Source organism: Oncorhynchus nerka, linkage group LG9b (assembly GCF_034236695.1).
Source record: "Oncorhynchus nerka isolate Pitt River linkage group LG9b, Oner_Uvic_2.0, whole genome shotgun sequence".
NCBI lineage: Eukaryota > Metazoa > Chordata > Actinopteri > Salmoniformes > Salmonidae > Oncorhynchus > Oncorhynchus nerka.
In genome coordinates, this window is record NC_088424.1 from 22,080,818 (window position 1) to 22,093,638 (window position 12,821).

General features: G+C 43.4%; 2 protein-coding genes across 6 annotated transcripts; one reads left to right on the top strand and one right to left on the bottom strand.

Annotated features, from left to right (window-relative positions):
• Positions 1 to 1,449: 1,449 nt before the first annotated feature.
• Positions 1,450 to 5,438, bottom strand: LOC135565690 (uncharacterized). 4 transcript variants are annotated; one of them, XM_065013438.1, is made up of 10 exons: positions 4,676 to 5,438; positions 4,410 to 4,586; positions 4,258 to 4,319; positions 4,095 to 4,175; positions 3,966 to 4,007; positions 3,724 to 3,897; positions 3,609 to 3,644; positions 2,956 to 3,510; positions 2,574 to 2,675; positions 1,450 to 2,479 (listed from the first exon to the last, which is right to left on the bottom strand). In XM_065013438.1, the coding sequence occupies exons 1-7, from the start codon at positions 4,737 to 4,739 to the stop codon at positions 3,609 to 3,611; spliced, it is 636 nt and encodes a 211-aa protein (XP_064869510.1). In that variant the 5' UTR covers positions 4,740 to 5,438; the 3' UTR covers positions 1,450 to 2,479; positions 2,574 to 2,675; positions 2,956 to 3,510. The 4 variants fall into 4 exon arrangements, with proteins under 4 accessions (XP_064869510.1, XP_064869508.1, XP_064869509.1 ...); XM_065013436.1 differs by having other exon boundaries at positions 3,609 to 3,897; XM_065013437.1 differs by adding an exon at positions 2,772 to 2,886 and having other exon boundaries at positions 2,956 to 3,897.
• A 259-nt stretch (positions 5,439 to 5,697) lies between these two features.
• Positions 5,698 to 9,598, top strand: LOC115113945 (uncharacterized). Of its 2 annotated transcripts, none has more exons than XM_029641879.2 (6): positions 5,698 to 5,755; positions 5,961 to 6,232; positions 6,467 to 8,344; positions 9,016 to 9,123; positions 9,207 to 9,320; positions 9,485 to 9,598. In XM_029641879.2, exons 2-6 carry the CDS (start codon positions 5,968 to 5,970, stop codon positions 9,517 to 9,519), a joined length of 2,400 nt encoding a protein of 799 aa, XP_029497739.2. In that variant the 5' UTR covers positions 5,698 to 5,755; positions 5,961 to 5,967; the 3' UTR covers positions 9,520 to 9,598. The 2 variants fall into 2 exon arrangements, with proteins under 2 accessions (XP_029497739.2, XP_029497738.2); XM_029641878.2 differs by having other exon boundaries at positions 5,704 to 5,840.
• Positions 9,599 to 12,821: the final 3,223 nt, after the last annotated feature.

The window sequence follows — 12,821 nt, forward strand, 5'->3', positions numbered from 1 at the left end:
TCAGGTAGTCCTGAGGCATGGTCCTAGGGCTCAGGTCCTCCGAGAGAGAAAAAAAGAAAGAGAGAGAGCATACTTAAATTCACACAGGACAAGACAGGAGAAAAACTCCAGATATAACAAACTGACCCTAGCCCCCTGACACATAAACTACTGCAGCATAAATACTGGAGGCTGAGACAGGAGGGGTCAGCCATACCTCCTTGCCAGTCCAACATTTCCTAATCTCCCACCCCTTCTAATGCAACTAGCACCGATGCTTCTCCCTCTTTTCCCCCTGCCCCGCTACAAAGTTTATCCCTGCAGGCAGTCACTCAGTCCGAGGTGCTAAAGGAGCTCCTGAAACTTGACCCCCCCCAAAAAACATCTGGGTCAGATGGTTTTTACCCTTTCTTCTTTCAGGTTGCTACCCCTATCATCGGATTTTGTGTTAAACGCTCTACAACATAGCTTTCTTAGTGTCCAACAAGCTTTCTCTGTCCTCAACCTTGTTCTGAACACCTCCAAAACAAAGGTCATGTGGTTTGGTAAGGAGAATGCCCCTCTCCCCACAGGTGTGATTACTACCTCTGAGGGTTTAGAGCTTGAGGTAGTATGGCTAGACGGTCCTTCTCTCAGCACATACCAAAGCTGCAGGCTAAAGTTAAATCTAGACTTGGTTTCCTCTATCGTAATCACTGCTCATTCACCCCAGCTGCCATGTGTGCTGTTATCTGTGCCCAATAATGTTTGTACCATGTTTTTTGCTGCTACCATGTTGTGTTGCTACCTTGCTATGTTGTTGTCTTAGGTCTCTCTTGTCATGATGTGTTTTGTCCTATATTTAGTTTTAGTTTTTTAATCCCAGCCCCCATCCCTGCAGGACTTGGCTAATTAATTAAAGGTTCAAAAAATAAAATAAATAAATATGCTTGATTTTTTTAAACAAATGTTTTAAAATTTAATTCAATATGTCAATATGTGTTTGTTGTAAATGTTTTGCCACAACTGGGGCCTGTTGCACAAAACTAGGATAAGGGATTAAGCCAGGATATCTTGGTGATCCTGGCTCAATTGATCCGTAATCCGGTTGCACTAAAGATGGATAGGGGGCAGGAGGATATGTTATGGTATAAATTACCATGGAGATTTATTCTGTGGAGCTAGCCTGCTCCAGACCAGGCTAAATTCCAGGATCTATTTAATCTCATCCCTAATGTCAGTCAGCAGTCACCACAAATGGAAACCAATAGTTATTTCACTGCTCACTATACATTGTTATCACATATAACTAGACCCACTGTTATTATTTAAACGTTTGTGATCATTAATTTCAATGATTTTGGATAAAAAATGATTTTTAGATTATGTTGCTATCATTAGATAATTCACAGTTTCCCATAGACTATAAGGCTATATATAAAATGATAGAATATTAGGGCCACAGAGGGGAAAAAAACACAAGTCATAATATTGTAACCAGTTGTTTTAAAGGAGGACAGTTGTTAAAATGACAGATGTGGGGCATTTCGTGAAATTGTACTTCAGTATGGTTTCATAAACAAAGACATGCTGATGTGCCAGAATATTAAGTATCACATTGTCATAAGTATCAAAACTGTAAAAACAATATGTAGCTTTTCTGCAGAAAGAACCAGCCTCATAAATTTATGACTTTATCCTTTTTCTTCAGTGTGGCCCTAGTACTCTGTCATATAAACAAATACACATTCCATATGAATATAAAAACACAATGTGTAACATTATGTTCCTTTATTGAATAAGGACAAAACAAAGCAGGTAAACCATCAGCTCCTTTCGAAACTGAAGTCACAGTGACTCTACAAGATGGAAAGCACAGAATCCAAGCATATTATACAAAATGATACATACACATTCAAAGGTCTGTATATAACACACCCTGCATGTCTGCACACTAAAATAAATGCAGGACAAATCCATACACATCAACTGAACAGACAAATGAATGGATGCAGTAGCCTCCCTGCAGCCTTGTATTACACACAGTATACCGCACAAACATCACAAGAGGCCAAATTCGTCAAAAAACGAACCCAAAAAACCCAAATTCCTCTGCCACCGCAGGACATATTTAACCAAAATTGAAAGCACACATACTAACTAAAATAATTCAACACATATTGGTCCCTCAGCAGCCGACCACTGTCGTCATCAGGGAAGATTGCCGGATTGTCCCAGTACATGGCTGGTGGCACTCTGGGGGCCCTCTCCTTCCTCAGGCAGGCCACATTGTGGAGGACAGCACAAGCCACAGTAATATCACATGCCCTAACAGGGCTGACCCTTAATTTGTGAAGGCAGTGAAAGCGTGCCTTCAGGAGGCCAAAGGTCATTTCAACTCTGGCCCTGGTCCTGGCATGGTTGTAGGCCTGCTGTGCTTCCTGGGGGTCTGTGAAAGGTGTCAGGAGAAAAGGCTGGCAGCCATACCCCCTGTCTCCCAGCAACACACCAGAGAATTCACCTGTCAACACAAAATCTCATCATTACTACCTCATAAACACAGTGATATTCTTGACACAGCCATGATGGTTATAAATAGGGGTTGTGTGGCTTACCTTGTGATAGATTTCAGAGGCCCGAAAGATTCTGGAGTCATGGACTGAGCCAGGCCATTTTGCCACAACATTGCTGATCACACAGTCAGCATTGCAGACCATCTGAAATCATAAGATGAGGAATATTACACCAATCAATGCACATCACTGGCAATGCAGAGTGTTCGTCAATGGACAATATCAAAAAGTTATGTTCACCTGAACATTAATGCTGTGAAAGGATTTCCTATTCACAAAATCGGCCCCATGGGCACCTGAGGGGCTTTTATCCTTATGTGTGTGCAGTCCACTGCACCAATGACATTGGGGAAACCTGTCACACAAAGTAATGAGTATCCTACTATGTGTTAACAGTTGTCCTGTAATTTGTAGATCCTCTTACCTGCAATCCTATAGAACTCCTCTTTGATGTCACAGAGTCTTCTGTGGCCAGGGAAGGAGATGAAGACATCTGCTAATGCTTTGATAGCCAGACACACACTCCTTATTGTGCGGCAAATTGTGGCCTTGTTCAGCTGTTCTGCATCCCCCACTGAGTACAGGAAGGCTCCACTAGCAAAAAAGCGCAAGGCCACACAAACCATTTGCTCCACACTCAGTGCATGGCTCCGTGCAGTGCGGTGCTTAATCCTGGGACCCAGTAGTCTGCATAGATACCTGATGCCATCTGCAGAAAACCTGTATCTTTCATATAGATGGTCATCAGGGAAGGCCAGTGGGTCCAACCGGTCCCTGAAGACCCTTTCTCGCCTGAAGGCTCTCCTCAGCACAAGTGCTTCTTCATCCACCACATCTCGCACGAATGGGCATGCCATTGTCAGAGCAGAAAGGAACACACAATTTTGGGCCTTCATATAGGCTAGTGGCCACACCTGGTGCTGGGGGGGTGGGCAAAAGAGGGCGATGCCTTATAACGATGACTTGGTTGTACTGATTGCTGGGAAAATAAAAAAAACCTTAGAAAGATGCCACCGTCCTGTGTGCTCACAATAAGAGCTCATATGTCATGGCTCACTTGACTTTACGAGAATATACCTAATTTTTATTTTGAGCTGTGTCATCTTCTTGGAGCTGGGGGAGGAAAGAAAAATAATGATTCATACATTTGTGTTACAGTTAGCATACAGTGTACATTGAAGGCATATCTCACCTCCCTCTCAAGTTTTTTTATTTCAAGGTCCAGTTTCCTAATTGTCCTCTTTTTTATTTCGGTCTCCAGTGCAAGATTTTCCATCTTTTTCTTCTTGTACTGAATGTCTATGTCTGCCAGTTCTATTTGGCGCCGGAGGTGGTTGCCATACAACTTTCTGATAGCTCGTGAGCTCTGTGAACACAATACAATTAGCGCAGCTGGAATTTGGCAGGATGTGGTGTCCTTTTATTAATACGCACTATGTTGCCAGGCTGGTTTTCCCACTGTATAGCATCTGGGTCCTGTAAAAGAAATTAGATTTTTTGATTTTGATGAGGACTCCTCACCATTGTAGAGTAAATAGTACTTTCACAGTCTTAACATGATACCTCATGCCTTCTGGAATCCAGAGAGATGGTCTCCTCCTCATCATCGTCTCCATCATGTGCTGTTGCACTGGGGCCTTCACCCTATCACATTTAATCGGATTCATATTGAAGCTAGTAGACAAGACATGCCAGGCCTACAGTATGCCTTTGATGGAGTACTCACTGGATCAGCATCGTCTGGTGCTTGTGCTGGTGGCTCTAACAGGAACACAGTGCTGCCAGGCACTGCAAGGCAATAGGTAAACCAAAGTCAGACAGTCCAAATTGATTCAATATGAATGTGGTTGTATCCCATGTAGAGATGGAAGGACATACCTTGAATGAAGCGGGTGGCATCTTGGGAGGAACCTATGCTCGTCTCTTTCCCCCCAGGGATCCCCTCTAAGACGGGCCTGCCTTTATTTAGCTCCAAGGCCATGTCCTCTGCTGGGGTAAGGTCAGCCTTTGGTGACCCACCACCCGTGCCTTGTCTGTGGGTATTCTTTTTCACTGCTAAAACAGTACAGACAATGTGTGAACAGGCACCTTCTGGGTACAATATATGCTTGTGCTTTGTTAAATATATTAGTCAGGGACCATACCATTCTGCAGAATGTTCTTGTATTTGATTTTGACCTGCTGCCATGTCCGTTTTGGCCCGTTCATGTTTAATCTACACACACACACACACACACACACACACACACACACACATTTAATGGAGTCACACTGCAAAAAATTACTTGGTATTTTTGTCTTGTTTTCAGTAAAAATATCAAAAAATTGATCATAGCTTTATACAGTGTGATGGAGTTACTTTACACAATTTCTCTCATATCTGCAGTGCATTTCAATTAAAAATTTAACCGTTTCATAATTACAGTACAACTGCATTTTTGGAGATGTGAATTAAATATTTGAATTGTAATTGTGATGTTTCAGCGGAGCGGTGAGTGTGTAATTGTGCACTACTTACGCATTCAGGCGGTCTGCAATACTTTGCCACGCTTTTTCTCTTTGCTTTATCACTGTGGCGGTGTTGCCTTTCTTCTTAATGATATCTTTTACCTCCTCGTATGCCTCCATGAGGATTTGTGCTTCCGACGGGGAAAAGTACGCGGCTCTAGTTGCCATGGTAAATCAGTTAATCTGTGATCTGTGGCGGGGTCTATTTGAGTGAGCCGTGAGCGCGCACCTATCCAGGATTGGTTTCACCTGGCTTAATGAATCCGTGTCTGCTCATCCTGGCTTGGTCTTTGTGCAACCAATTAAGCCTGGACGCACATGTTTTGGCTTCATTGAGCTCAGCTGAGTCATTTATCCCGGATGTCTTAATTCTACTTTTGTGCAACAGGCCCCTGGTCTAACCACTAGAAACTCAAGGACAATAATATTGACACCAATATTTTTTTTAAGTATACTATATGAATACATAGTTACCATACATTGTTACCATACATTGCTATAGATTACCTGTTAAATTACCTAAATTACCAAAGATCCCAGTAACTTTGGTAAATTACCGGTAGCTTTGGTAAACCAATCCAAATAAGGAACTGTTTTTCAAACTGAAACCACACCCCTCATAGTCATCTACTTAATGCCAGGTGTGTCTAGTTTCCACTTTCAATCAGCGTGTTGTTAGGCAATGCAAGTTGATCTATTGTTTTGGTGGTGATCAGGTCATTTCTTACATTTGTGTGCTCTGTTTTAGAGTTATTTTCTTATTCAGGGAAATTGGAGTTAATTGTTGAAGTGTCACCATTTGTAAGATGCACTTATTATTCAATGACATTGATTGAATTCAGGTCATTAATTAATTACAATGTCAGACTTTTCATTGATTCAATGTATTTCCTTATAGTTACCATCTCTTTCTTTGACTAGTTGAGTTATGGCAGCAACCCCGTTTGAAAATGGACTGCATGGTCGACATGCAAGGCGCCTTGGGCCACGCCAGCCAGTTCGTCAGCCTAACCCTGGTACACGGCACCCAGTGCATGGACCCCAAGGAGTAGGGCCTTATCTGACCGAACATCCGCCCCATGTGCACCAGCCTCGACCCTACTTCTACGTGCAGCCTGTGCAGCCTCCTCCTCCTGTCTACCACTACCAGTGGCCCATGCCCTACAACCCATACTCTGGCTTTCCAGGGATGGGTACGATTGAATCCTTTTTCATACTCTGTAGTATAAAAGCTATGAAATGTTCAGTCTGGGTGTATAAAGTAATATTAATGATAATTAAACCAAATGTTTGTTCTGATTAATATACTATTGTACAAACTCAATGTACACTTCCATAATTTTAGGAACACCATGTTTTTCAGCTGTCTTTTTATTTAATAATTGATTCAATTCAATGATGCTCATCCCTTCTAATTCTGTCTTTAGGTTACGGTATGCCGGGCATGGTTATGCCACCATTCCCTCCCCAACCATACATGGAGGCCCCAGGTTATATTCTTCCCCATGCCCAGCTGCACCCTGCTGAGTACAGACAATACCAGTTTCGTCCTGCTGCCATGGTCTACCAGAACCACCACAATAGGTTGAGAACATTTTACCAGAACACCACACCCAGAGAGACTGTCAACTCCGAAGTACAGACTGAACCACCACCTGAAGCGGAGAAAGACTATGCTCCCTCAGCTGCCCCTCTGGCTGGGTCAGATTCTGGAAGAGGCACCAACTCTACCCACTCCACCACCCCATCCTCGCCATGCTCCAATGCAGAGAAACAGAGCTGCCCGGAAGTAGAACCTAATTCCCCCACAGACCCACCTGCAGGAACCAAGACCATCCACTCACATAGGACCTCTATAGAGGCACTGGGGAAGCCTGTCCATGGTGGAGGTCACCTAGTGCATCATGATGTGTGGTCAGTTAGCTCTGCTGATGGCATGGTCCCCATGTGTAGTTCCTCTGACCAGGCGGATGAGGTTATCATGGCTGAGAGGTGTGTGTCCTCCTCCTTCCCAGATGTGTTGATCGGCGGAGGTTCGCCATCTTCCAAAATGGAGAGGGCACCCAAATGCGGTCAGATTCTTACCCAAGAAATTACACATGAGAATACCACAGAGGGCTCCAGAGGGCTTCCTGTGGTCATGACAGGAAGCTGTGAAGGTGTTACGAACTTAGACAATAGCCACTACAAAATACTGAAGCTACCTTTTATCTTTCATGACTTGATGACGGAGTCAAAGGTGAATGAGTCTGTGTGGTCAGTGGAGTCAATGGCACCATACGTCCCTTCTACAGAGTGGCTGATACAAAATGGACTGATGGCGCCAGAAGATGTGGCACAGGAGTCGTCTGAGAAAGTTTCAGCTGATCAAAGCCAGATGTCCTTTCATTATAGGCAGGTACCGAAAAAGTTGAATGAGTCAGTATGGTCAGTGCAGTCATTGGCCCCATATGTCCCCTCCAAGGAATTGCTGATAGAGAACGTCCTTATGGATCCTGAGGTGGTGACTGAGAGGGAATCTGATCCTGCTAAGGTCAATCAAGGCCTCCGAGCCAGTCAGGTCATTGATATAACAGAGAGGAGGAGAAGTCGGCGGTTTTCGCTGACTTTAGAAAATGTGAAAGAGGCTGAGAAAATGTCTGACGAGAATGCTACTCCATACCAGGAGTCATTCCATTATAGGCAAATACAGAGAAATGATAAGGAGTTTGTTTGGTCAGTGGCGCCTGTGGAAAAAGCCAGTGTGGATGGTTTGCCTATTATGTTCTCAAGCAAAAGTACAATGATCCCAAGTCTTGAAGGATCATTGAATAGCACTCAAGGGTCACTGAAACCCAAGGCTCAATGTAGCCCAAATCAGCAGCCTCTGGAAGTTACAGAGCACAGGGCTCAGAGCCCACTCTGCTCTCCAGATGACCCTGAAACATATGCCTCCAAATGTATGGCAGGAGACCAAGAGCCTGGTTACAGTTGTCCAGGTCCCTGCAACCAGGAAATGGAGATTGAAGAGAAGGAGCCTGCCAAACAGACTGGGCCTGTTGTACCCAGTCGACAGGGCTGCAAGCAGATGATCGCAGATGTTAGGATGCTAACGGCTCCTTCCTCAAACAGACAGTTCAAGGTGTATGGTCTGAAGTGTTCAAAGCTACAGGAGAGGAACTGCTCCTGTCATGAGCCAAAGCTAAACGTTGCGAGTTTCAGGAAGAGCCCCACAGGCAGACTGAATGAGGGAAATGTGGCCCCTGATCTCCCCAAGCCTCAGGAGCAGCAGTGTGGCATTCTACAGAATCAGAAACGACAGATGGGTAAGTAATTTCATACACTGGTCTGAATTACTGTACGATTTGATGTACTCTCAGTGGTTGAAAAAGTACCCAATTTTCATATTTGAGTTAAAGTAAAGATTCCTTACTAGAAAATGAGTAAAATTGAAAGTCACACAGTAAAATACTACTTGAGTAAAAGTCTAAAAATATTTGTTTTAAACATATTTAAGTATCAAAAGTATATGTAATTGCAAAAATATGCTTAAGTATCAAAAGTAAAAACATAAATAATTTCAAATAGCTTATTATGCAAACCAGATGGCACAATTACATTTTTTTATTTACCGATAGCCAGGCGCACACTACAACACGCAGACATAATTTACAAATAAAGCATATGTGTTTAATGTGTCAGTAGGGATTATCAGGGATGTTCTCTTGATTAGTGTGTGAATTGGGTCCTTTTCCTGTCCTGCTAAGCATTCAAAAGGTAACGTATACTTTTAGATGTCAGGGAAAATGTATGGAGTAAAACATACAATATTTTCTTTAGGAAAGTATAAAGTTGTCAAATGTAAAGTGAACCTACTTCAAAGTACTACTTAAGTAATATTTTTACTTAAGTACTTTACACCACTGTATTCTTACACAAAATGCACATTTGAAATTATGCTGGAAAATGACACGTACATTTTACCTTTCTCCTGCAGATTCCAGGAAAGCAAACAAGGCCAGGCCTGGTCATGAATTTTGTGAAACTGGGTATGGCCCGAACAATAATAAAAAGAAACGGAGACCATGGCAAAATGGACCACAGGGTATGTTCAACATATAACTATTTTCCATTGTGTTGGTGTTTGCAATGCTGAATACCTGATGGTGTTATTGGTTTTGTCTACAGACAGAACACAGGCACAGACTAACCCATCAAACTCCCTTGGACAGTGGAACACCCAGAGGAATGGCTACCAAGAACGCTGTAATGGGTATTATGGCAGATCTGGTAAAACAAGAGGCAAGTAGAACCATTTTAATGATCTTCATGAATATTCCAAGATGAAGCCTTATGCTGGAGTTCTGATGTACTTTTTGAAAAGACAAGCAGATCCTGTATAGAAGATATTAAAATGGTCATGAAAATTGTTAACCATTTTGAATTAATTATATTTTTCTCTACAGGAGCAAATGGGAAAAACACACAAGGTACTGACTGACCAGACTGAGGACAAATGAAAGATATTTTAACTCTATTTATAGGCCTACCTACAACCAAATTAAACTTTTTTTAAATAATTCCTTGTATTTTGGTCTTTTGGAGTAATGGAGGCATTTGAGATGAAAATGTGGATGGAAATGGGCTTTATAAGTATGTTTTATCACATCTGGCCATGATTGGGAGTCCCATAGGGCGGCGCACAATTGTCCCAGCGTCGTCCGGGGGAGGCCATCATTGAAAATAAGAATGTATTCTTAACTGACTTGCCTAGTTAAATAAAGGTTATATTTAAAAATAAAATAATAAGTGTGGTAGTTTGCTAATGATGACAGCTGAATTCTATAGACGCACACAACAATTCGAAAGAAAAATGTATTCACTGTCAATTGCGAAAGGCACAGCAGAATCAGTGTCTAGTAGTCTCAAATGAAGGATGAATTCAGTCTAATCTAAAAAAAATACCCAATACACTTTCTGATAAGGCTGTGAGATGGCCTGATCAACTTGATTAGCTGTACAGGAGTCTTATGACTTGGGGGTAGAAGTTGTTAAGCCTTTTGGACCTAGTCTTGGCGCTCCAGTATCACTTTCCGTGCGGTAGCAGAGAGAACAGTCTATGACTAGTGTGGCTGAAGTCTTTGGCATTTTTTTGGGGCCTTCCTCTGACACCGCCTGGTCCCGGATGGCAGGAAACCTGGATGGCAGGAAGCTTGGCCCCAGTGATGTACTGGGCCGTACACACTACCCTCTGTAGCGCATTATGGTCAGATGCAGAGCAGTTGCCTTACCAGGCGGTGATGTAACCAGTCAGGATGGTGCAGCTGTAGAACTTTTTGAGGATCTGATGACCCGTGACAAATATTTTCAATCTCCTGAGGGGGAATAGGTGTTGTTGTGCCCTCTTCATAACTGTCTTGGTGTGTTTGGACCATGATAGTTTGTTGGTGACGTGGACACCAAGGAACTTGAAGTTCTCAACCTGCTCTACTACAGCCCCCTCGATGAGAATGGGGGCATGCTCGGCCCTCCTTTTTAGGTAGTCCACAATCATCTCCTTTGTCTTGATCACGTTGAGGGAGAGGTTATCCTGGCACCACACTGCAAGGTCTCTGACCTCCTTCCTGTTGGCTGTCTCGTTGGTGATCAGGCCTACCACTTGTCGTCGGCAAACTTAATGATGGTGTTGGAGTCGTGCTTGGCCATGCAGTCATGGGTGAACAGGGAGTACAGGAGGTGACTGAGCATGCACCCCTGAGGGGCCCCCGTGTTGAGGATCAGCGTGGCGGCTGTGTTATTACCTACCCTTACCACCTGGGGGCGGTCCGTCAGGAAGTCCAGGATCCAGTTGCAGAGGAGGTGTTTAGTCCCAGGGTCCTTAGCTTACTTATGAGCTTTGAGGGCACTATGGTGTTGAATGCTGAGCTGTAGTCAATGAATAGTATTCTCACGTAGGTGTTCCTTTTGTCCAGGTGGGAAAGGGCAGTGTAGCTTGCAGAGCGTGATCACAGTCGTCCGGAACAGCTGATGCACTCATGCATGCATGCTCGTGTGTTGCTTGCCTCAAAGTGAGCATAAGTTATTTAGCTCATCTGGTAGGCTCGTGTCACTGGGCAGCTCGTGGCTGTGCAGTAGTCCGTAATATGTGGCAGGGCTTGCAAACTAACGAGAGTCGGAGTTGGTGTAGTACGATTCGATCTTAGTCCTGTACTGGCGCTTTGTCTGTTTGATGGTTCGGAGGGCATAGCAGGATTTCTTAAGTGTCCGGGTTAGAGTCCCGCTCCTTGAAAGCGGCAGCTCTACCCTTTAGCTCGGTGTGGATGTTGCCTGTAATCTATGGCTTTCTGGTTGGGGTATGAACATACGGTCACTGTGGGGGCGACATCATCGATGCACTTATTGATGGAGCCAGTGACTGTGGTGTACTCCTCAATGCCATCGGAAGAATCCCGGAACATATTCCAGTCTGTGATAGCAAAACAGTCCTGTAGCTTAGCATCTGCGTCATCTGACCACTTCCTTTTTGAGCGAGTCACTGGTACTTCCTGCTTTAGTTTTTGCTTGTAAGCAAGAATCAGGAGGATAGAGTTATGGCCAGATTTGCCAAATGGAGGATAAGGGAGAGCTTAGTACATGTCTGTCTGTGGAGTGAAGGTGGTCTGGAGTCTTAATTTAAAACCTCTGGTTGCACATTTAACATGCTGGTAGAAATTAGGTAAAACTGATGTTTCCCTGCATTAAAGTCCCCGGCCACTAGGAGCGCCGCATCTGGATGCACATTTGTTTGCTTATGCCCTTATAAAGCTCATTGAGTGCCGTCTTAGTGCCATCATCGGTTTGTGGTGTTAAATAGACAGCTACGAAAAATATAGATTAAAACTCTCTTGGGAAATAGTGTGGTCTACAGCTTATGATATACTCTACCTGAGAGCAAAACCTATTAGATTTTGTGCACCAGCTGTTATTTACAGATGCACACATCGCCACCTTGTCTTACCGGAGGCAGCTGTTCGATATTACCGATGGACCGAAAACCCAGCCAGCTGTATGTTATCCATGTCGTCGCTCAGCCTACGACTCGGTGAAACATAAGATATAACCGTTTTTAATGTCCCATTGGTAAGATAGTCTTGATCAGAGCTCATCCATTTTGTTATTCAATGATTGCACGTTGGCTAATAGGACTGATGGTAGAGGGGGATTACTCACTCGCCGTCAGATCCTTACAAGGCACCCCGACCTACGTCCCTGATGTCTCTTCACACTAATGGAGATTTGAGCATTGGCAGGTGTAAGAAGTAAATCCTTCACGGCCGACTCGTTAAAGAGAGAAACTGCATCCAGTACGAAGTGAGTAATCGCTGTCCTGATATCCAGAAGCTATTTTCGGTCGTAAGAGACTGTGGCAGAAACATTATGTACAAAATAAGTTAAAAATAACGCCAAAAAAACTCACAATAGCACAATTGGTTTGGTGCCCGAAAAGCGTCAGCCATCTCCTCCGGCGCCATCATTATATCCACGACTTTAACTTGCAACGTCATGAATAAGGCTATATGGTACTAGTAATATGTCCCTATATGAAATATTTAGCTTTCAGATTACAGCTCTATTCAGGTGTTTTTTGTTGTTGACCAAAAGTATGTAGTCAAACACAACTGCTTCTTTAACTCAAATTCAACCTGGACAAAGATTGCCTTGAAAACAGAAGTGCAGCAATGTCATTCACAAACTTTACCTACTAAGGCTGCTAGACCATTATCACTCAGCAGTCAAATTTGCACATTAACTAGATTATTTATT